Source organism: Mercurialis annua, linkage group LG4 (assembly GCF_937616625.2).
Source record: "Mercurialis annua linkage group LG4, ddMerAnnu1.2, whole genome shotgun sequence".
NCBI classification, from domain to species: domain Eukaryota; kingdom Viridiplantae; phylum Streptophyta; class Magnoliopsida; order Malpighiales; family Euphorbiaceae; genus Mercurialis; species Mercurialis annua.
In genome coordinates, this window is record NC_065573.1 from 27,609,897 (window position 1) to 27,633,899 (window position 24,003).

General features: G+C 32.4%; 3 protein-coding genes across 5 annotated transcripts; 1 reads left to right on the plus strand and 2 right to left on the minus strand.

Moving 5' to 3' along the window:
- The first annotated feature begins 1,954 nt into the window (after positions 1-1,954).
- LOC126677056 (uncharacterized) lies at positions 1,955-2,784 on the plus strand. The gene has a single exon (XM_050371492.2). It carries the CDS (start codon positions 2,214-2,216, stop codon positions 2,550-2,552), a length of 339 nt encoding a protein of 112 aa, XP_050227449.1. The 5' UTR covers positions 1,955-2,213; the 3' UTR covers positions 2,553-2,784.
- A 1,000-nt stretch (positions 2,785-3,784) lies between these two features.
- On the minus strand, positions 3,785-10,606 carry LOC126677054 (cellulose synthase A catalytic subunit 3 [UDP-forming]-like). Of its 3 annotated transcripts, none has more exons than XM_056105409.1 (14): positions 10,251-10,603; positions 9,398-9,593; positions 9,100-9,305; positions 8,822-8,891; positions 8,560-8,740; positions 8,047-8,313; positions 7,608-7,953; positions 7,374-7,511; positions 6,913-7,038; positions 6,621-6,833; positions 6,261-6,537; positions 5,492-5,694; positions 4,970-5,320; positions 3,785-4,816 (listed from the first exon to the last, which is right to left on the minus strand). In XM_056105409.1, exons 1-14 carry the CDS (start codon positions 10,275-10,277, stop codon positions 4,232-4,234), a joined length of 3,186 nt encoding a protein of 1,061 aa, XP_055961384.1. In that variant the 5' UTR covers positions 10,278-10,603; the 3' UTR covers positions 3,785-4,231. The 3 variants fall into 3 exon arrangements, with proteins under 3 accessions (XP_055961384.1, XP_050227447.1, XP_050227446.1); XM_050371490.2 differs by having other exon boundaries at positions 6,273-6,537; positions 10,251-10,602; XM_050371489.2 differs by having other exon boundaries at positions 6,273-6,537; positions 8,560-8,891; positions 10,251-10,606.
- A 3,245-nt stretch (positions 10,607-13,851) lies between these two features.
- Positions 13,852-17,796, minus strand: LOC126677055 (polygalacturonase-like). Its single transcript, XM_050371491.2, has 9 exons — positions 17,385-17,796; positions 17,117-17,242; positions 16,607-16,774; positions 16,495-16,515; positions 14,975-15,182; positions 14,763-14,844; positions 14,543-14,651; positions 14,327-14,443; positions 13,852-14,219 (listed from the first exon to the last, which is right to left on the minus strand). Exons 1-9 carry the CDS (start codon positions 17,715-17,717, stop codon positions 13,995-13,997), a joined length of 1,389 nt encoding a protein of 462 aa, XP_050227448.1. The 5' UTR covers positions 17,718-17,796; the 3' UTR covers positions 13,852-13,994.
- Between the last annotated feature and the right edge of the window lie 6,207 nt (positions 17,797-24,003).

Here is a 24,003-nt window from a genome sequence, read left to right on the forward strand (position 1 = left end):
ACTTTTGAGATAATATGCCTCCGTAGCTCACGTATTAAATTTTATACTTTAGTAGTCATTTTAGCTGTATAGAATTTGAATTCTGGAACTCATTTGATCTGCCAACCTAAAAATATATATGTTGCATGTAGGATGTATATAGAATAAAACTGAACTGAATTAAATTGACTGAAATTACTTTTTTAAGTTTTGTAGTCGAACTATATGAAATATATACGAACTATATTATAACTGAACCAAAATATTCTCTAGTCCGATTGGATATTTTGATCAATCAAATAATAAGATAAAATTGTATCAATATTTATCAAAAATATCATAAAAATGTTAAAAAAAATTGATATTAACTGCTCATTATATAACATAATAAGAGACAACATGATATCTAAATCCTATAAAAATTTGTAAAACATTTTGAATTATTGAAAAAATACAAAAACAAAATTGTATATATAAATAATGTTACTCGTAATTTTTTGGCTGAAAATCAAGCCAAACAAAATAATCTGAACTCTTCTGCTAAAATATACTTTTTATTTGATATTATAATAACTTGTTATAATTTATGTAATACATAATTATATATTTAGATATGTTTTATCATATAAAGTTTTTCTTTCTCGTAGAATTACATATACAACTATTGATGTATATTTTTAAATCGGATAAATTCCGGTCGAATCTCTATCCCTTCACCTTCTAACCTCATTGATTCAATGATCGGATCGGATTTGACAACCATGCTATTGAATAATATTTATAAATCATAAAATAGAAAAATGTATCTACATATTATGATCTTTTGTGCCAAGTTGAGGGGCTGAATTGATCTTTTGTTCAATTCTAAACTAGCAAAATTCTTTATCTGGTAACTTGGTAAGTCCCAACCTAATTCTATAAAGCAAACATAAAAATACCAAGTTACTTAAATGAGTTGCTTTCAACATTCAAAAAGTGAATTGAAGTGGAACAAACTAGTACTATCTTTACCAAACTTTGATACATCATATTTAACTGAAAAGCAACTTAAAAAGATAGAATTAAATAATTTTAAATCGCGGTCATATATTTCTCAAAAAATAAAAAATCGCCGTCATATATAGCTTAAATTTCTGTTAATAGAACCTGAAAATCAAAGAGGCACATCTATTTTCATCAGCCTGTATTCTACCACATGGTGTGTGTGCAGGCAGGTCAGTTTGAATGGTCACTAACAGTGGAAGGACATTCGAGTTAAGTGACTTTTTACTTGTGCTTTAAAATTCAAACCGATGGCCGAGTTAATGTAGTCATTAGTTTACGGTTCAATCATTTTTATTCTAACTGGCTCGTGCGTTCAATATAATCCACTCGTTCGTACAATAATTTTTTTTAAATTTAAATTTAAACCATTAAAACCGCATTTTAAACTTTTTAAAAGATCGAATCGAATTAATCTCATGGGTGAACCCGTCGAACTAGGCGAACCAGTTAATTTTGCCACACCCATCAACAATGGCTTTCACAAGTTGACAAAAGAGCCGACTGGTCGTAAAGTGCAACACACAAAAAACCTAAAATTCTCACATTTCCATAAGAGACTATATAATATAAAGACAACCAAGGACAAAATTGGGTAAAATAATTCAAAAGACAGTAAAAAAAATCAATTAAAATTTACAGTTTTGTTCTTGGAGGTTGGATAATCAACGTCTACATGTGAAATAGGATAAGGACAAATTGGGAAAGGAAATCAAAAGATACTCTATTAGAGAAATTCAAAGATTTTGCAATACTGACATTTTAGTACAGAAGTGTACCCAATGGAACTTAATGCTCAATACATATCAAATATCTAACCTATTGAGCTTCACATATTTCCCCATCTCAAGTTTAGATTAAAAATTTATTCAATTAAGTCTTCTTTCTAAGTTGTTATCATTTGAATTTATAGCGTTTGTGGTAGAATTTAATCTCACGACTTTAACAGAATTTTGGCCAGCGTACATATTCACGAGTTTGAATATGATACTGTTTTCCTCAAATCAATATATTTAATAAGAGAAAAAAATTAAGTGCAAAAAGTAAAAGTGGGAAAAGTAATTGAATTTTTTCATTCCTATTTTAGTTTTCACTCTAACATATACTTCTTTCTTTAGTTCCTCAACCTTCTCATTTTCCTTTTCTTTGATAGCACACAACTTTTTTTCTTTTTTGCCTCAGAGCTCATACTGATGGTCCTATTTTCAGTCATGGGGTTCTTACAAGAATGTTTACATGACCAGCTGCAGCCAGCAGTAGTTGAGCAGCCACCACCCGTAGTGGTGGAACCAAACCGGTCCACACACCGATCGATCGAAACACTGGTAGTTGTGCTAGCTGTGATCACTATAGTAGCTGTTATTGCAGGGAGTATTGCTCGCTTATGCGGTGGCCGGCATTTTGGCCGCAACGGGGAGCATGACATTGAAGGTTGGGTCGAAAGAAGGTGTAGAAGTTGCATTGATAGTGGATTACCGCCGCCTCCAGCAGAAGCGTCTAAGCCAGCAACAGCGGATGATCCAAAGAAATGAGTCTATGTTGCACCAGAATTTATGGAGTACTATACCTCATCCTATCGTATTTATTTCCGAAAATACTTATAAATTATTAAACTTTTATAGCTCTAGACAATCTCATTACTATTACATGTTAGCTTCATTGTTGTTAAAAGAGTAGCGATTTTAGTATAATCTTTTTTATTTTAATTTTATTGTAGTTTTTATTTGTACTAATATATATTGAGCTTCCTTTTTTTTGGCAACATATCGCTATTAGAAAACAGCTAACTGCCGACGGATTTTATCAATATATATATCATCTGGCAACAAAATATTACCGACAATAATTTAGGGACGGAATTACTGATGAATTTGACGTCGTCATTTTAGTGTCTCATTGCAATGAGAAAAAATGAAGACGCTTCAAGCTCTACATAGCAACAAAAGAACATAAAAAACAGTACATCATGAGACATGAGAGCAAAAGGGCTGTACAAAATTTGACTACTGCTTTTTCAAAAGCTAAAACCTTTACCAAGCTAACGTTCATCTAACTATATGAACTTTTCTAAATTATTACCGTTGCTAGATTTTGTTTGTGAAAAAGAATTAAAGTAATCAAAAATCATTATGAACCACTTCATGATTCTGAGGAAACATGTTTGCTTTACTTAACGGTTTCAAGTTGTTTGCCTACTGACCATTTACTTGCATTGTCATAAACTACAAAAATTCACAAATATACGATGTGCGTAATTGTGATAAACTGGCAACAGACTGCTGTTATTGTAATGAAATTCATGACGGATAAAACGATTCATCGTGATGAGGCTTCAATAATTCTTCTGATGAAATTTGCGATGGAAATCAGCTTAAGGACTTGCTGAAGCAAAGCTTCCAATGTTGTTTGATTTAAGATTCTTCCACTAGTTTAAATTTCCATAATCATGAGATTAGAGCTTAACCATAAGACTAGTGCTTCATTCATGAAATAGAATAATATCCAAAGAAAGATAGGAATAACAATGTTTTACTTTTAAAGAGAAATACTAATTCCATTATATCATAGAATAATGATTTTATAGAGTTAAATTCCATGAACTAAAATAAATAATTATTCTATACAGAATAACTATTCTAGTCCAGACATGTTCCATGAACCGAATATAGCCACCATCAATTCAAACTTAACTACGTACTTTAATCTAAAATCCAATGTCCTAGGCAAATATTCTTTTGACTCAACTAAAAGAACAGAATAAACATAGTGAACATTTCTCAAAATTAAAGCAGAACCAGTTTCATATCAACAGAGCTTTCTCCTACAAGCAATAATAACACACACTTGTTTCTCCAGTAGCACTTCTGACACCACTCCATACACATATCAGTACCTCTAAAGCAATATTTATTTTCTTTCGGTTGCATACAATAAAAAAAATACAAGAAAATTGAATAGCATCATCATCTTTGATGGAATTATATTAAAAAATGAATTAACTCAACAAACTAATTCAACTTATGCCACAAAAATAAAAAAGAATAATTAGCTGAAAAAGAATAAGAAGGTAATTAGATTATCTTTCTTGCAAAACAATTAATGCAAGCAGACTCATGTACGGCGCAAAGCTAAAAGCGTATACCTTCAAATTCTTCCAACTGAATGATTACGAATTCGACCTTGGTCTTCTGTTTTGCAGTAGCAGTTTCCTCTAGCAGATGATTCCGCACTGCTCGATATCCGGGCCAGTTACCCGAGTTGTAAATGGATCAACGCGAACCCAAAGTAAGGAGAAGATAGAGGCAAGAAGAACCGACCATACAACGACAATTGTAGGTGTCCGGTTTTGTCGTCCCATCAAACCTTTAAGGAAGGGATACAGATGAATGATCACCCAGAAGGCAAAGAATAACTTGCCGAAAAGAGGACCCCAAGATTGATATCCGCTGTTAATGGCATAGGAAACTCCCGCAACCACTCCGACAAGATTAATTATAAGTAGAGTGGTTGGCGGGATGAGAAGAGTAGTCCACTTGAACAAATACAGCTCCGCGAAATCCCCATCTTCATCTGTTGCTTTCGAAGTCACAGTAAAATTGGTATCAATTCCAGCAAGTACTTTGAGCAGGCCTTGGAAAACAGCAAATAAGTGAGCCGACACTCCTCCGATAACCCAAAACTGTTCATTTCTCCACCATTCATCAATTCCGACACCACTCCATCTCATTTCCAGAATACCGGTGGCAAAGATTGAAAGAAAGAGGGATATGAACCAGATACTCGCAATGTTACTGATCTGCAGCACATCACATAAACAAATAATTTAACTCCAGCCAATATATACTGAATAGATATAAGTTTCTTAAAAAAATCGACTATAAAGTTATTTCACAATGACTCCAGCCGGTAATTCATATTACAGTGCTAGGTGGAAGAAATGTAGCCATACCGGTGGTATGATGAACTTTCCAGTAAGTAGACAAACTGCTGGTAAGGTACAGTAGGCAAGAAGAGGAATGGAAGTGATAGGATAAATAGTGGTATTAATATAAGCAAATCGCTCGAGCCATTTTAGCCTTCCACTGTAACCATACCAAATAGGGCAATGGCGGCTAAGAAGAATTTCAACAGAACCTAAAGCCCATCGAAGCACTTGATTTAAACGATCAGAAAGATTGATGGGAGCAGATCCTTTAAAAGCAGGGGGGTGTGGCATACAATAGATTGATCTCCAGCCACGAGCATGCATCTTGAACCCTGTAAGAATATCTTCTGTAACAGAACCATATATCCATCCAATCTGCAAAAAGAAAAATTATACGATTCAGCAACCGAACCCAAAATTCGTCTAGAATATAGCTTTATCAGTCCAATTGAAAAATTGTGAATAGAGAGAGATTCAGTTTTGTATTTGCATATAAAAGTTTAAAGCTAGAAAAGTAATAGAATAGAGGGAAAATGGTGCACATACTTCAGTTCCCCAATCTGTCTTGTCCTCATATCCACAGCTAATTACATGAATGGCTTCTTTCAAGAGAGACTCTGCGGTGGAAGACTCACAAATACCACCATTCTCCATTAGCGTTGAACTTACAAACACGGCTGATTGACCAAACCTTTTCTCAAGAGTCATTTGTGACATAAGCAATGACTTTTCATCGTCAAATCCAGAGCCTGTTAAAATGATTGCATAAATATCAGCGTTTAAACAACAGCATTAATCATCATCCATATAGCAGCAATTCCTACTTCTGAGGATTCTCCAAGCGAAAATCATAAATGCTAATTTCATCTTGATTGAGAATTGCAACAACAATTCTAGTTGACCGAGTTTTCGAGTATGGCCTATATGTCTCACGATTTCATGAGTTTGAATCATACAGAAAGAAACTTAGCAAAGCAGTATTACATGCAAACATGAACAACAGTATATCCATGTCAGAAAACGTAATAAATCATACTCCCTCCGTCCCATTTAAGAAGGGACATATTTCATTTTTATTTGTCCTACTTAAGAAGACCATATCGTGTTTTTTGTGCCAATTTATATGAATTTTCCTTTTTTACCCCTTTTCTCTTTCCATAATTAATGACTATTAGTCTATACACAAAATACAACACTATCATAAATAGGGGTAAAATAAGAAAGCACTATAATAGTTAATGTTTTCTCTATGTGAAAAAGTCATTTGTCCCTTATTAAACGGGGACGGAGGGAGTATTACAGAGAAGAACACAACATGTATACTTGCCTTCAACGCCGCCTTCTGTATCTTCCAAATTGTATACAGGTACAGTAAGGTCAATGTGCTTGCTCGAATTCTTTTTACCAGATTTTTTTTTGCTAGATTTAGAACTCTTCTTTCTGGATTCACCAAAGCATGAAGACATCATTCCTGGCTTCGTATGCTTAGCCTTTAAGGGAGGTTCGTAGCCGTACAATGCCGTTCTATTGAAAACACAACCTGTACCCACATATACAGGGCCTTGGACGCCGTCCAGTCCTCTTAAATTTATCTAATATCACATAACATTCAACAAAAGTGATAAGAGAAAAAGTCAAGAATATAGTTGATGCCAAAGATATATGTTAAACTTACATCAAAGAAAACAGTGTTACGGTTGGCATATCGATCATTTCTATCAATCCCGTCAAATCTTTGAGGAAACTGGACATAACATACAGTTTTTCCGAGATTAGGATCCATTAGAAAACACATAGCCTCTCTCAGCGCCCTGCTGTTGTTTATATAATGATCACAATCAAGATTTAACAAGAAGGGCCCGTTGGTAAGAACTGCTGAAACTCGCACCTGTACGAGAGGCAAATAGATGATTAATACAAAATCTTTCTCAAGGTAGAGGCTAGGGATTCATCTACTGACTACTTACAAGAGCATTCATAGCACCAGCCTTTTTATGATGCTGAAAACCAGGCCGCTTCTCACGAGATACATATACTAGTCGTGGGAGTTCATTGCCGTCAGTGTCAAATCCTCCACTATGACCCAAGAAAACCTATAAATCATGTTGCAACAATAACTAATCAAATAAAAAATAAAGATAAACTAGTACTCGTTTGCAAAAATAAAATTACAATCAGCAAGGAAAACAGATATTATCAACAAAAAAGTTTTAAAAAATTCAAAATATAAAGTCTATAGTAAAATATAAAGCATTGTACAGTTACAAGTTCAGTATACCACCAGAAAACCAAAATAAATAAGAACTTTTTAACATTGTGACTTTTTTTAATAAAAACTTCACATTAAGAAACACTTTTAGCATGGATAAATTAACACGGACAATTTTTATTTCAGAGAACAAAATAAAACAGATTAAAATGCGCAAACCTGAATCATTCCTGGATGATCTCTGGTGTTATTACCAGGCCAAGGCGTACCATCTTGCATCAACCATCCTTCATCAGGAACTTTTTGTGCCTTCGCCACAAGGGCATTGATGCGGATTTTAAATTCTTCATATTCTCTCTGCGACAAACGATATCAATTTCATTCAGTAATAAGCATATTATACATAATAAAGCTAAGACAATGCAATTACAAGTTGGAATCGGAATGTCATACCTTCATAGATCTGCGGTCTTTAGCAAATGATGGTTGAACCTTATCTTTTAAATAGTCAATCTTCAGAGCAAAATACCACTCAGGAGCTCGTGGTTCAATGTTATATTTTTTGCAGAAAGGAACCCATTTCCTAGCAAATTCAGAAGTTTCAGACAGGGCTTCAAATGTTAACATAGCAGCTCCATCATCAGAGACATAGCAAGAAACTTTATCGACCGGGTAGTCTACTGCAAGTATAGATAGGACAGTATTGGCTGTGACCAGTGGAGGTTCTTTCAAAGGGTCCACTGTACTGACGAAAATGTCAACAGCAGACAACTGAGATGGCTCTCCTTCTTTCTCATATCTAAGAAGCATTAAAGTACGTATAATTATGTCTTTCAAGAGCGTTAACAAACTGTAAAACATTGAAGACGAAAAAATAGGATACATAATATACCTGAGAGCTAGCCTGTCGAGATATGTCTCACGGTTTACAGGAAACCATTTAGGGAATTGATCCAGTATCCATGATATTGCAAACCATATCTCACAGATAACAGATATTAACCACAAAGGATAGGCGTCGTTCACTGGGTTTGTTAAACGGTAGTGCAAAAATATGCAGAGAATTACAAGCCGCAAAACAATGACCATCCTGTAGGGATTAATCCGTGAGGAAGGAAGAGAAACCTTCCTTGAGAGAGGCTGTCGGGTTTCATCATTCCTGTGTTAAAATGACATGATAAAAAAAGGTTAATAAAAAATAACCGCTGATCCTTGAAATACATTTTCTAATTGCGAGAAGAAGAAAAATGAAACTCATCTCAATTAATCCTTAGTTCCAAGTTAAATGAGGTCGTTTTTAGAAGAAAGATGAGGTAAAAGAAATTCAAAAGCAATTTCAAATGGTAATACAAATGACTGCATTCGACAAAAACAATGATATGTTGCATTCTATTAAGGAACTTACAGTAAAGAATCATCCATGAATACATCAGTACTGGCATCAAAATCTCCACCGCCCCTACCCTCGGATGGTGCATTACTAACACTCATTGGAGCAGGATTTTTCTCTGGTTTCATCTTCCAACCATCAATTCTCTCTTTCCAGGCAACATTACCAAACCCTGAATCTCTCATCCTGATATTAACTGCAAACAAGTCCGGTAATGAAGTTGATATCAAGATTACAGAAACAAAGAACATGTGAGATGAGTTAAATAGATGCTTACCTCGGCTGCCACTTTCAGGAGAGGCCATCGAGTAACGTTCAGGAGATGCAGCTGATAACTCTCCAGAAACCTGAAAACATAACGTTTAGCTGTTAAAAGATGCTCATTGTTTCCTTATTGTATCAATTCTATGTTCAAAGGTTATTTTACTTTTAAAATTAATTAAGCTAATATTTTTGAACATAATAAAGAAATGATGGAATATTACATATTATTACAACAAAATTTTATTTCCGCACAGAAAAATATTCAATGATTGAGGCGATTGTAAACAATACCGATTGTCTGCCAGCCAGATATGGAATATCTTTCTCATAGTTCGTGGAAGCAACATAATCTTTCCGACCAGAGGTCGAATTCCACCCCAACATACGGTCTATCTTTTGCTTCTCATTTTGAATCCCTGAAGTATGATGAGTTGGCTTATTTTCGACATCACTATAATCAGTGTCATCCATTTCCTCCCCACGAATTGGCGGGCTACCTGAAAGACAAGGAAGATGCAGAATGTAATTGGTGTTCAGTAACTATTAATAGATAGATTGCAAAAAGAGCAATGAGGATCTCTGGACCGACCTTTATGTCTCTTATATTTTGTTTTGCATTGAGGACAAGATTGATTTCCGTCTTTCCTCTCATACTCATAACACGGATAGCAAACAGGAAATTTACAAACATGGCAAGCAACAAACGGCTCTCCGGTATCAGTGGGTTTAATATCATCACTGCAAATCTGGCAGATCTGGGTGGCTGTTTGTTTTGTGTTATGAGGCTGAATAATCAATCAGAATAATCCAAAAGTCAAAACGTGAGTTCAGAATGTGCAATATATGTAAATGCAGAGCAGCAGAAATCCTGAAACTAAATTCTAAAACAGAACAAACATTCTGAATAATGAATCAAATATTAAGTCAGATGCTTGTATCAACAAAATCCCATCTTCTTAAATAGGATTAAATTCAAATAAAATACTGAACTATAACTTCTAGTTTTTGCAATTCGAATCACCAGTTAAAAATTCGATCAAAATGTAATAGCAGACCCAAAATTGATGAATTTTTTATTCAGCGATTCGAATTGTAAAAAACACACACATTTTTCTTTGATTCCAATTGCAAAAACACAATATATATCATAATTTTACATGCATTAACCCTCTTAAATATCTTATAATGATAGTAAAACAGTATAAAAAGCTAGACAACTAAACCACATTTAGATCTGTAGGAAAATCCAGAATACAAATGGATTCACAAGCATTCTGAATAATTAAAGCAATCAACACTCCATTCCCACAAAAGATCAAACTTTTAATCCAAATTGCCATAGTTTATCAAAAACAAACATAAAAAAAAACTTGTCACACAAATTAAAATAAATGAAATGAAAAGCCATAGAAGAATATGAAGATTCTTAATAATGCACTAACCCCATCTGCATCTGCATCCGATTCCATTGGCAATCCAACAATTCAAGAACACTTCAATCCAAAATCGGACTCAATTGAGTCAATGGGTCATTAAATGAATGAGATGAGTAGGAAATGAAATGGGCAGGAAGAAGTTAGGAGCATTGAATGAAGTATCGAAGAAACGTAGGCATCATTTAGATTTTAGAAGACCAACCCAGTAAATAACAAAAAGAGTAGCAGTGAAAGCTTAACAGTCACACTCCCACACCGACACTGAATTAGATGGGGACAGTGTAATCAAAATAATACTGAGACAGACAAGGACCCACACTTTAGATCTACTGATTCTACACTCACTCTTTGCCCATCTCTTCGTTTTTACTATTACTCAAGCCTCCTTATATTTAATTTATTAGGCACTTTAGTCCCTTACTAAAAATCTAAAGTGGTACCAATGAGCTATAGCTCAGATAATATAAGCGCTGAGCAGTAAACTGCTAGGTCGTGGGTTTGATTTTTCCCACAAACGCTTCCCAAATTATAAAAAAAATAAAAAAATCTAAGTGGTTGTAACTTGTAACTGTGCTGTTAGCTAATATAGTTCGGATTTGCTAGATATTTATTATATTTACAAACCACTTTTAAGCATTCTAAAATTACGCTGATCAACATGATTTTGAAAAATTACGTTAGGTACTTTATAACAAAAAATATTATTTACCTTTAACATGTAGGAGTTAAAGAGTGATAAAATTGATTATTTTAATAAATAAACATGTATAATTATGTTTTAGATGTTCGATATTGAATTAAATTTAATGTTTCGATTAAAACACATGTTCCTGCATCATGCATGTGACATGTAATTAAACTAGGTTTTAAAAAATATGTATTATTTCACCTAGTGCATGAAGTATTTTTTTAGAACAACTCATCTATATGTAATTAAAGAACGGTACCACAGACCGTATGGTTCAACTTGTTGAACCCGAAAACAACTAGCTGTTTGGTCTACAAAGCAAAAAAAACCCAAAAATCCCATCTAACGGTTTGGAATGGAAGAACCCAATCGAACTGCCAGTTGAACCAAACATAGAGGATTAGCGACAGACAAATTTGTCGTAATATTTAAAATCCATTGTTAATTCTCTTAAATACCTAACAATGAGTTATAATAAAGCATTAAGGTTGAATTTATAAAGATTTAATAACTAAGAGAGCAAAATGCAAATTATACTATACTTTAGGTGTGCTTTCGTAATTGTGAAATAAAAGAAAAACAAAGCTGCAAAAAGTGTAAGGAAAATTGATAGTGCTTGAAGTGTAAGTTAGGCGTAGTAGATGTTGACCACGTAAGCATTAGACTTATTGACCTTTATGACGTGGCAAAATGTGGGCAGCTGATTGCTCTACTAGTTGGGAGCTGTGATAACCGACAGATTCCAAAATAAACAAACTACATCCTTGCAGTGCAAACCGGTAAATTCACAGATTTTTAGAGATTGCGAATTTACCAAAATGCCTCTGGCGCTTTCAAGAGTAGATCGCTTTTGTTTTTTTTCAATATTGTCAAAATCGGACCGGACCGGCCGGTCGAACCGGATTAACCGAGAACCGGTCAGCTGTTCTGTTCGATTTTATGTTAAAATTAGATAGTTTAAAAACCGGATATAAATCGGGTTAACCCGGAATAACCAGTTAATTTCAAAAATCGGATGAATCCGGTTTTTTAACTTTTGGTATAAAAATCACTCTTTTATCCAGAAAATAATAATTTTGTGATCCCCGTCACAAACTACCATATATACTTCCATATATTTATTGTTTTTTTCTTTCTTTCTTACATCATTCTCTTTTTCTTTCTCTCTTATATTCAACACTTACTTTTTTTTAAATTAGTCAAAACTAATCTCTTCTTCTAACACATATTAATTACTTTAAATATTCTTATTGTTATAATTATATTTTAAATAATAAAATTTAATCAATATTTTAAATTTAAATATAGTAACTTATTTTTTATTTATTAAATTTGACTATTTTATTTTTAATTGAATTATTATTATTTATATAAAGTTAAAAAATAATTTTTCTCTTTCTCATACTAAGTAAATTATTTTATACACACAAAAACATTTAATATAATTATTTTTTATTAATTATTTTTATTTAAAATATACATCATATTTTACAAAATTCATAAACTTTTTATTAATAATTTTTAATTGTTAAATTTAAAAAATCATATTTTTACTCTCATATAAAGTAGTTATTCTTCGCACTCTTAAATTTTAATCACTTATAATTATATTTTTCATAAAAAAAATTAAATATTTATTTTAGTTATATATTTTATCATATTTTATATTTATAAATTTTAGATTATATTATTTTTTATTTTAAATAATAATAAAAATTAAAAATTAAAAAATCTGATCAAACCCGGTTGAACCGGTCAAACCATAAATCCTCTATGAAGCCAGTTCGATCTCCGATCCGGTTTTAAAAATATTGTTTTTTTTGGACCTAAACTTACTAGGCCATCTAAAACGTACTCTAAAATTGAAATTCTACTTTAAAAATAGAGTAAATTTTTTTCAATTACAAATTCTGTTTCTAACTATAAATAATTTTTTTACCAGTTATATATTCTATCTCTAACTCTATAAAAATATTTAAAAACTACACTATTTTATTATTTTAATAATTTAATATAAATTAAATTATTTTTACTTATTCATACTAAAAATAAAAACACATATTTTTTTATCAATAGTAAAATAATAAAATTAAATAAATATTTTTATTATATAATAATATATATTTTACTGAATAAATGTTAATATATTTAATGTATAAATTAAAAGTTATATTTAAATAAACACATATATCATTAGATTGTCATGAGGTTAGCGAATAAGAAAATTCACACCGCGCTTCTCTTTTAATATAGTTTTCCTTTAAATTTGTAAATTTAAATGTCTCTACATATAGAATTTATAGTCTAATGGTCTGAAAAAATTTCCACCTCTTAGCCCCTTTTCGCTTGAACCCTGACATTATAAAATCGCCGATTTCATCCAAATTCACAATTTTCATTTTCAATTGCATTGTAAACATTAAAATTTACACCTTCTGGTTTAAATTGCACCATCAAACATCAAATTGACCTCTTTTTCAATACTTCATATTTTATCATACATTCTAAATAGTTCTCGATGTTATCATTAAAATAAAAAAAATTATATTTATAATATATTAATATTTATTTAAATTATTATTGGGTTTTGATTTTCTTGGAAAGAAAAGTCTTTTGTATTAAATATAACATTAAGCGCTATTTAGAATATATGTTAAAATATAAAGTATTGATTTGAACTTTTTTCAAGTGAAAAGATATCAATTTGATGCTTAAAGGTGCAATTGAAAATGAAAGGTGTGGATTTGGATGTAATCAACGATTTTACAACGTTAGAGTGCAAATTAAAAGGGGCTAAAAGGTGAAGATTTTTTCAGACTATTAACCGAGTTTATATGGTAAGAATATTATATTTCGACTCCTAGAGTTTTAATCGACTCTCTCTTGTCATTGTAATAAAAAGACCATTAATTCAAAAGAGAATAATAAGGTTTATTGATTTTATCATACAATAAATATAACCAAATAACAATCTGTATATGGTGTGTTATTATTTTACATAATAATGTTACAAATATTAAACTATAGTTTCAGCAGATGAATGTGTAATCTTGTAATTTGATTCAAGGACAGCGAGGAGAAACATCTTCCATTTCAGAAAAATGAACATTGTTGCAAATAGCATTTGGTTGATCATCATCTCCTCCAACTCTTGCAAGGCTAACATCTTCCAACACAATGCCTTCACATGGAAATGATTTGCTGCAATCAAATTTTATTGCCACTTCAGATTCACTCGTTCCCTTTATGTTCTTATACACCACATTTTTCACTTCGACTGCTGATTTCTGCATTCAATTCATCAATAATTAATCGAGTCGATTTGAACCGAAAACGCGCACACCCCTAGCTATATGCTATTTGTATATAATGATAGAGTTGTGAAATAAAGTACCTGTTGTTTACATGGTTTGTGTTGGTCACAATAGTTTTGATCAATTATAATAGGGTTGCTCACATTCTCCATTTTAATGTTTTGAAACTTTATGTTGCTGGCACTTCCAGACCCTCCCTGCATGCATATATACACAATATAATAATGATTTTATTGAGTTTATGATTCAACTGAGTCATTTAAAAATAAATGAAAAAAAGTGAGTTGATAATTAACCTGATATGTTTTGATCCTAACTCCATTTGTAGTGCCTGAGAATTTGGCACCATCAATTGTAATTGCTGAAACATAATCTCTTGAATTATCAGAACCCAAGCTTCCAATACTGTGTCCATGCACCACAACAAATATACACATTTTTAGGATCTCAATGGGAATAAAATCAATTTAATTAACTGAAAAATAATCTCAAGTTGATCAAGTTATAATCAAAGACCTTATTCCATGGCCAGGTCCACAAGTAATGTCCGTGGCTTTGACATTTTGAGATCCACTTTCAATAGAGATACAATCATCACCTGTAATACATATTCCAAACACAAAATGAAAGCTATATATATTTGATATTAAAATATAACAAATGAAACGTCGGTAATTATTTATAAAAAATTGTATAGTTCAATAACCGCAAATTATTTTATTAATTACCTGTTCCTATGACTGATTTAGAAATTTCAATGTTTTGGGTGTCTGTGATATGGATTCCATCAGTGTTGGGGCTGTGTTCAGGTGAAGTTACCACAAGATTGGAGACTTTGACATTGGTGCTACCTTGGAATGAAATATGCATTTGTTGTCCATTTTGGATTTTCAGGTTTTCCACTACCAAATTCTTGCATTTATAGAATGTCACTGCCTGCAAAGGTTTATGTAATTTAATCTCCATTTTTCAAAATTATTTATAGGCTTTATTCCAAAAACATATTGCTAGCAAAAGATGGGAAGTGCATGTTTCCTGAAATGCTAATGGATAAAAAAAAAATCAAGATCTTTGGGGCCCTAACAAAATTAATTCTGTCAATTTTAATCCAATTTTAAATTTTAACATGAATTTTTAGTTCAATTTTAAAAATTATTCAATTATCACGTGACACTATGTATTAAACAATTAGTTTTTGGCTTAATACATAGTTTGACCCCTGAACTTATACCCTTTTACCCATCTAACCTCTAAACTTAACGTCTCACCTATCGAACCTCTGAACTTGTTAAATAATCCGATTTGACCCCTGAACTTGATAAATTTGTAAATATTGAACCCTTCGTGTCCACCTGTCACTTGAAACATTCTAGAAGAAATTGTGTACGGAGGGGTTCAATGTTTACGTATTTATCAAGTTCGGGGGTCAAATCGGGTTATTTAACAAGTTCAGGGTTCGATAGGTGAGACGTTAAGTTTAGGGGTTAGATGGATAAAATGGTATAAGTTCAGAGGTCAAACTATGTATTCAGCCATTAGTTTTTAGATGTCATATGGATAAAACTATAAACATAATAAAAAAAATTAAAAATTAATGTATAATTATTTTTTAATTCATAATTGTAAATTTTGAAAATATTGTTATAAGTTGAATAATTAGTGAAATTGCGTTATTGGATTATGACCATATAGAAATTTGTTTAATCACCATATTTTCTTTTCTCTCATCATTTTCTTTTGCTTTATTCATAAGACCATAGTCTAGTTCCTAAAAAAAAGCATATTTATTATCTCATGATTTTCGAAAATAAAAATCAGTCATAATTTTATTTTTCAAGCATCATGTCATATCAAACCATCTTTCTCATCAACAATTTCGTTAAAGTTATTAATATTGAAATAATTACGAGGTCTCAATTTCAAATTGTACATGATTATAGCTACTGAATAATAAACTTAAATTTATAATATTTTTTTTTTTGGTAAGCTCATCCGGTTTCCAAGGTTTCGCCCTGACTAATCCGGATGCGACCCGTGTCGCGCACCTGGCATGGTGGGTGAGTCTTCCAGTGAGAATTTTCTGCATTCACAAGGACTCGAACCCGAGACCTTGCTTAAGCGATACCAAGCCGCTTACCACTTGGACCAATTCCCATTGGTACTTAAATTTATAATATAATTAATATAAATATAAATTATTGTTTAGTGTTGTTTGAACAGAATGAAATAAAACAGCTACAGTTCTCACCGTTGGTGCCCCCTTGCAAGGCTGCAGATCATGAAAAAAAACTTAAGTTAGTTTTTTTCATTTGAAGGAAGAAGAAAGAAGAAAATTAAAATAAAAGGGTATAATATTATACAAGATGTTTGTTGACTTTGCATGAATTTTGCCACCATATCTTGCCATTTCCATCGATAGTTCCACCTCCATTTACTAATAAATTTTGAACTCTATCAAACACAATCCAGTGTCTATCATCTTTCTTGTAATCTGATCTCTCATCCGATGCTTCAATGGTTCCATATATCTGCAAATAAATTTCTCAAAATTGTCAGTTTTATATGCCTAATTAATAATTTATGTTGCTTGAATCTTTGAACAAAATATTATATATTTCTTGATATTTTTCTTATAATATAATATGTAGGACTAATGGATAGAAATATTCAAAACCTTTTAACTTATTATAAATCTAACCAAAAAATTAATTTCAATAATTTTAACCTAAATTTAAAAGTTCGCATCAATTCTGTCCAAATTTTGGAGAAATTAAGAATTAAGACCGTCCACTCTGCCTCTTAGTTCTTCCCATGCACATGCAAGCATCATGGTTTCAAGATTATTTACGATTGCTTGTATTCAAAGTTACCTGCACTGTGAGATTGGATTTGCAAGGACCTGAGAATCTAATGGGCTTAATTAGATAATTGTTATCAGGCACAACAAGAACAGCTCCTTTAGATGAACAAGCTGCCTTCCAAGCCTTTTGAAATGCCTGTAAGAAATCTCAGACAGAAACCAAATAACATATATAAACATAAATCATAAAATTCATAACCATTCCATAAACATAAATGAAACGCCAAAATATAAAACTCGATAAAGAGTAGTTTGAATGAATGTGTGCATATATATACCACGGTATCGTCCGATCCATCAGCCTTAGCTCCAAATTTATCAACACTAAATGCTTTAGCTGAAGTTGACGTAGTACCCATTTTATCAAAAACCTTCAAATCAAGAACATTAGTACTCATCTTGATAAAATCATTATTATTATTGAAATTTCCATCATCAATGGAGCTAAAATAGGAAGGATAAGCTTCTTGATGATGATGATCATGAGAACCATAAACAGATGATTCTTCAAGATAATCATTAAGAGTGTCATGTTGTAAACAATAATAAAATGGAATATTTATGGCAATAATGGTCATGAGAAATAATAGATGATAAATGTGAAATGCCATTATTATTTCTTATAATGTAAGAGATATATAATATGGTAAAGGTATTGAGAGATTTTGATTGAGATGATATTTAGCTATGTTTAGGGTATGGAAGTGAATAAAATGTGATGATATTGCTTGTATATTTATAGACAAAAATTATTAAATAAATAAATAGGATGTGCATAGGTGTCCCAATTTTGTACATATGACCCTTTGAGGGTATGGTATTATATGAGAAACAAGAGATTGAGACGAAATGATCTCTTTTTGCCTTGTTCAGCAGTCGTCTCTGCTGACTTTAGCCAAATTTATAGACATGCAATTTTGTAAAATTTCATTATATTATATAATCTTATATATTATTTTATGGATTTAGTCCATACCTTATATATCATCTTTAAACTATTTTCTTTACGCATTTAATAGCAACTTTTATTTATTCCATTTGTATGTTATTCGTGTTTCGTTTGAAATGTTAGTGAGCCACATAATTGATTTTATTTAATTCATAATCTGAATATAATAAGTCGTTTTTTTGATAAAATCGAATGCTTTTTTTTGTATCTTTTATTAGTTTTTCTTTAATTATGAAATGATTTATAATAGGCTAAAATATATTTTATATTTATCAATTAAATCCTTGAGTTTTTATTTGCCATTTGAATATAATTGATAGAAATTATAAAATTACTTAAATTATAAATTTTAAAATATATATTATCAATTTCGTCATATTTTTAATAAACTAAATTTATTTTTCCTTGTCATTGAGAAGAGAATACTGAATATTTTATTTATAATCTTAAAGTAATTAGTTTCTTGATTAATTTGCATCATAGGCATAGATCAAGGCTTGCATGCACAATCCAAACCTTAATTTTAATTATTTTCTATTTTTAATTTTTTATATTGTTTCTTTTAATTATTAGTCTTTTTGGCTCCCTATTTTTATTTTCTGATTCTTCATGTGGAGAGTATTACAGATATTTTGTCTGTGGATTTCTCAGATTGTCCAGCTCATCATCAATCCAGCTCATCATCAAGAATTGAATCTTCTTGTGCAAGTTTCAAGCTTCAAGCTGCATTTTATAATCAATGGTTCTGCTGCTGTTTGGATGAATCTGTTATCATCCAATGGTTAATACATTGATCAATTGTGTTAGTTGTCACGGATTGATGACTTGTACAATTGCGTTATTTTGATTGGTTAGTTAGTTTGTTAGGCGGGAAAGTGATGAGCTGAGTTAGTTAGAATAATCAAGCTTCTATAAATAGCTTGTTGTAATCTGTTATCTTTTCTCAATGAAAAATCTGCTTTAGCTTTTTCAATATGGTATCAAAGCAAAATCTGTGATTTGATTGTTCCAAAGTTCTCATTAAGGCCTTTTAAGAACCTGATAACATAATCACTTTCAGTATAATCTCTCATGATGGTAAGTGCACTACATTGGCATTGAGGATTACATATGCAATTAGGAATAGGTCTGAGATTCATCAATTCATTCCACAATTCTTTCAGGTGAGTGTAGTAATCAACAACTGAGAGTGTATTCTGTTTAAAGGAATATAAATCTTCCTGAATATCAGAAATACGATAAGCATCACCTAGTAAAAATCTTGATTCCAGATCATTCCAAGCCTCAAATGCAGTATCAATCCACTCAATACTCTTATGGATTGAAGGACTCACTGAATTGTAAATCCATGAAAGAACAAGATTATTAGATCTCTCCCATACATTGTGCATAGGATTATCTCTGTTAGGAACAGGAACACTTCCATCAACAAAACATTTCTTATTCTTTGCTATTAAAGCCATTCTCATAGCTCTAGCCCAGCTGTGATAGTTTGAACCTGATAAAACAGGTGAAACCAGAGAATTTGAAGTATTCTCATTAGGATGTATATAGAATGGACTGGAAGGATTTTCTTCTTGTCTCCAAACATTACTTGTGCCATTTGCTGCCATTAGAATAAGTTTTTGATGTATCAATCTTGATTAAAAGCGGAAACAAATCAGATCGATAGAATCAGGAAGAAGAGAGGATTCAGAATATGTAATTTGTTTCAAGAAATGAACAGAAAAAGAGAATGGGTATACCTGTTTGGTTCCCAAGAAAATGAGAAAAGAAAATTTCAGAGAGGAGAGACAGTTGGGAGTACCTTCTAACTCTATGGTGGAATCTAATGTCTTCTATGCTCAAGCTAATCCTGGAAATGGACTGTTACCTACACCTCAAGGTAATTCATATTCTAACCAGAAGAAGAATTATACTACTGGTCCAAAGAAGTTTTATGCTCAAGCAACACAGGGACAGAAATGTACTTATTGTGGGATGACAAACCACACTGTTGACAAATGCTATAGAAAGCATGGCTATCCACCAAGCTACAAGTCAAAAGGGAAACAGCAGATTAGCTATGCTAATAATGTTGATACAGATTACAATTCTGGAAATTCAGGGATTAGTAATCTGAACATTGGCTGTAATGATTCAACTAAGTTCCAAGATTTTCCTCCTGTGAATGATAATATTGTGCAACTTACTTCTGATCAGTATGCACAACTGATGCAGAGGGCACAATCAAACATAATCCAGCCACAACTGAACAGTGTCTCAACTTCATTCACTCCTCTTCAAAATAATCCAGGTATGTTGAATATTTCATGTTCTGTATATACACATTTGCAATATAACTCTTGGATTGTTGATTCAGGTGCAACAAATCACATAATCTGTTCACTTTCAAGTTTTCAAAATTACAAAAAAGTTTCAAATGTTTTTGTGCATTTGCCAAATGGTCATAAAATCCCTGTTGCACATGTTGGAACAGTCTCATTAGCACCTTTCTTTGTCTTGACTAATGCCTTACATATACCAACCTTTTCTTTCAATTTGATCTCTACCAGCCAATTAACAAATTCCAAACGTTACTATGTGTTGCTGCATTTTGACAACTGCATAATCCAGGATCTCCAAACTTCGAAGATGATTGGTTTAGCTAAGAAATCCAATGGCTTATATCATCTTATTCAACCTCAAATTCCTCTTTCAAAAACAATTGCTTCTGTTATCAACTCTCCAGTTATAAGTTCTCCAGTTGATTCTTCTCAAATCTGGCACTACAGGCTTGGGCACCCATCAAATTCAAGACTCAAGTTACTTCAACAGTCTCACTCAGACATTGTTTTGCCTTCTAATACCCATTGTTCTGTTTGTCATTTAGCTAAACAAAGGAAATTACCTTTTCCAACTAGTGATACAGTAGTTGATAATATCTTTGATGTTGTAAGTGCTGATATATGGGGACCTTTCAGAATTACTTCTCATTATGGTCATAAATACTTTCTTACTATTGTTGACAGTAAGAGTAGGTTTACCTGGGTAGTTCTTTTGAAATCAAAGAGTGAAGTTCAAAGTTCATTAAAGACCTTTGTTGTTCATGTTAATACTCAGTTCAATAAAAAGATTAAATGTGTGAGATCAGATAATGGCTTGGAGTTTAAAATGCCTTCTTTTTATCAAACTCATGGTATAATACACCAAACTACTTGTGTCTATACTCCACAGCAAAACAGCATTGTGGAGAGAAAACATCAGCACATAATGAATATAGCTAGGGCACTTAAATTTCAATCCTTCTTACCAATCTCTTTCTGGTCAGATTTTGTCACACATGCAGTGCATTTGATAAACAGAACACCTACTCCTTTGTTAAACAATAAAACTCCCTTTGAAATCATATACCAAAAACCTCCTGATCTGACTAACATCAAGGTTTTTGGCTGTTTGGCATATGCTTCTACTATCTCAGATTTAAGAACAAAATTCGATCCAAGAGCTATTCAGTCTGTTTTTCTTGGCTTACCTGCCAATACAAAAGGTTTTAAACTTTATGATCTTCAAACAAAACATGTCTTTATTTCTCGAAATGTTATCTTTCATGAAAATATATTTCCATTTCAAAACTCTTGGATCAATTCTAAAAACAATTATGTGCCATCTGTTAAACTTAATCATGATCCAGATAATATTGTCATTGATGCATATACACAGGATGATGAATTCAGCATACTTAACCCTCTTTTATCTCAACCACCTACCCCTATTTCTTCTGAAATGCCACATTCTACTGAAATACCTTCACATTCTATAGTTGAAACTGTTTCTCCCATTATTCGCAGATCAACTAGAACCAAATGTGCTCCTGAATTTCTTAAAGACTACCATTGCAACATTACCTCTTCTTCACCTACAAAAATAACCACACCTCATTCCATACATTCTGTTCTATCCTATAATCTTCTTAGTCCCAAACACAAAGCTTTTTCTGTTCATCTTTCTAGTATTACAGAACCTCAGTCTTATAATGATGCAATTCAGCATTCTTGTTGGAGAAATGCTATGCAACTTGAGCTTGATGCTCTTCAAGCTAATAATACTTGGATTCTCAGTTCTTGTCCAGAAGATAAGAAACCTATAGGCTGCAAATGGGTCTATAAGGTTAAGTATCATTCTGATGGTTCTATTGAAAGGTGTAAAGCAAGATTAGTTGCTAAAGGGTATAATCAACAGGCTGGAGTTGATTTCTTAGACACTTTTTCACCAGTGGCCAAGATGACCACAATCAGATTATTACTGGCAGTTGCAGCAGCTAAAAATTGGTTTCTTCATCAGTTGGATATCAATAATGCCTTCCTACATGGTGATTTGCATGAAGACATTTATATGAAACCTCCACCTGGTTTGCTTGTTGATTCTAAGGCTGTCTGCAAGTTACAGAAGTCCTTGTATGGCTTAAAACAAGCTAGTAGAGAATGGCATGCTAAATTAACCACTTCTTTACTTGGCCAAGGATATAAAACAGCAACTTCTGATCCAAGTTTGTTCATTAAGGTTAATGGTTCTACCTTTATTGCATTACTAGTTTATGTGGATGATTTGATTGTGGCTAGTAACTCTATGGAAGAAGTTAACTCTATCAAAAGTTATCTACATGATACTTTTAAAATTAAGGATCTTCATGATCTTAAATTTTTTCTTGGACTTGAGGTGGTAAGGTCCAAAGCTGGTATTAATCTCTGTCAGAGAAAATACACCTTAGATCTTCTTGCTGAAACTGGATTTTTGGGTTGTAAACCAGCAACTACTCCTATGGTTAGTTCAGTCAAACTTTCACAATCAACAGGCACTTTACTTCCTGATATTACTGATTACAGAAGACTTATTGGAAAACTTCTCTATCTATGTGCCACAAGACCTGACATCTCCTTTGCTGTACAGCAATTGTCTCAATATTTGGACAAACCAACTGATGTTCATCTCTCTGCTGTTCATAGAATTCTCAAATATCTCAAAGGAGCACCTGGACAAGGTATCTTCTTTGCATCTGAATCTGATTTTCATCTCAAAGGATTCTCAGATTCAGACTGGGCAACATGTTCAGATTCCAGGAGATCTGTTACAGGATTCTGCATTTTTCTTGGTTCTTCTTTGATATCTTGGAAATCCAAGAAACAAACTACAATCTCTCGAAGCTCTTCTGAAGCTGAATATCGTGCTCTTGCAGCAACTACTTGTGAGCTACAATGGTTATTATACATGCTGCATGATTTCCAAATTCCTCATACTCAGCCTGCTCTTTTGTTCTGTGATAACCAATCTGCTTTACATATTGCCCATAATCCTGTTTTTCATGAAAGGACAAAGCATATAGAGATTGATTGTCATGTGGTTCGTGATAAAGTTCAGGCTCAGATTGTCAAGCTCCTTCCTGTTTCATCAGCCAGTCAACTAGCTGATTTCTTTACTAAGCCTTTGGCTCGTGCAGTTTTTCTTCCCTTCATTTCCAAGCTGAGCATTCATAATCTGTATGCTCCAGCTTGAGGGAGGCTATTACAGATATTTTGTCTGTGGATTTCTCAGATTGTCCAGCTCATCATCAATCCAGCTCATCATCAAGAATTGAATCTTCTTGTGCAAGTTTCAAGTTTCAAGCTGCATTTTATAATCAATGGTTCTGCTGCTGTTTGGATGAATCTGTTATCATCCAATGGTTAATACATTGATCAATTGTGTTAGTTGTCACGGATTGATGACTTGTACAATTGCGTTATTTTGATTGGTTAGTTAGTTTGTTAGGCGGGAAAGTGATGAGCTGAGTTAGTTAGAATAATCAAGCTTCTATAAATAGCTTGTTGTAATCTGTTATCTTTTCTCAATGAAAAATCTGCTTTAGCTTTTTCAATAAATGTATTAACCATTGGATGATAACAGATTCATCCAAACAGCAGCAGAACCAT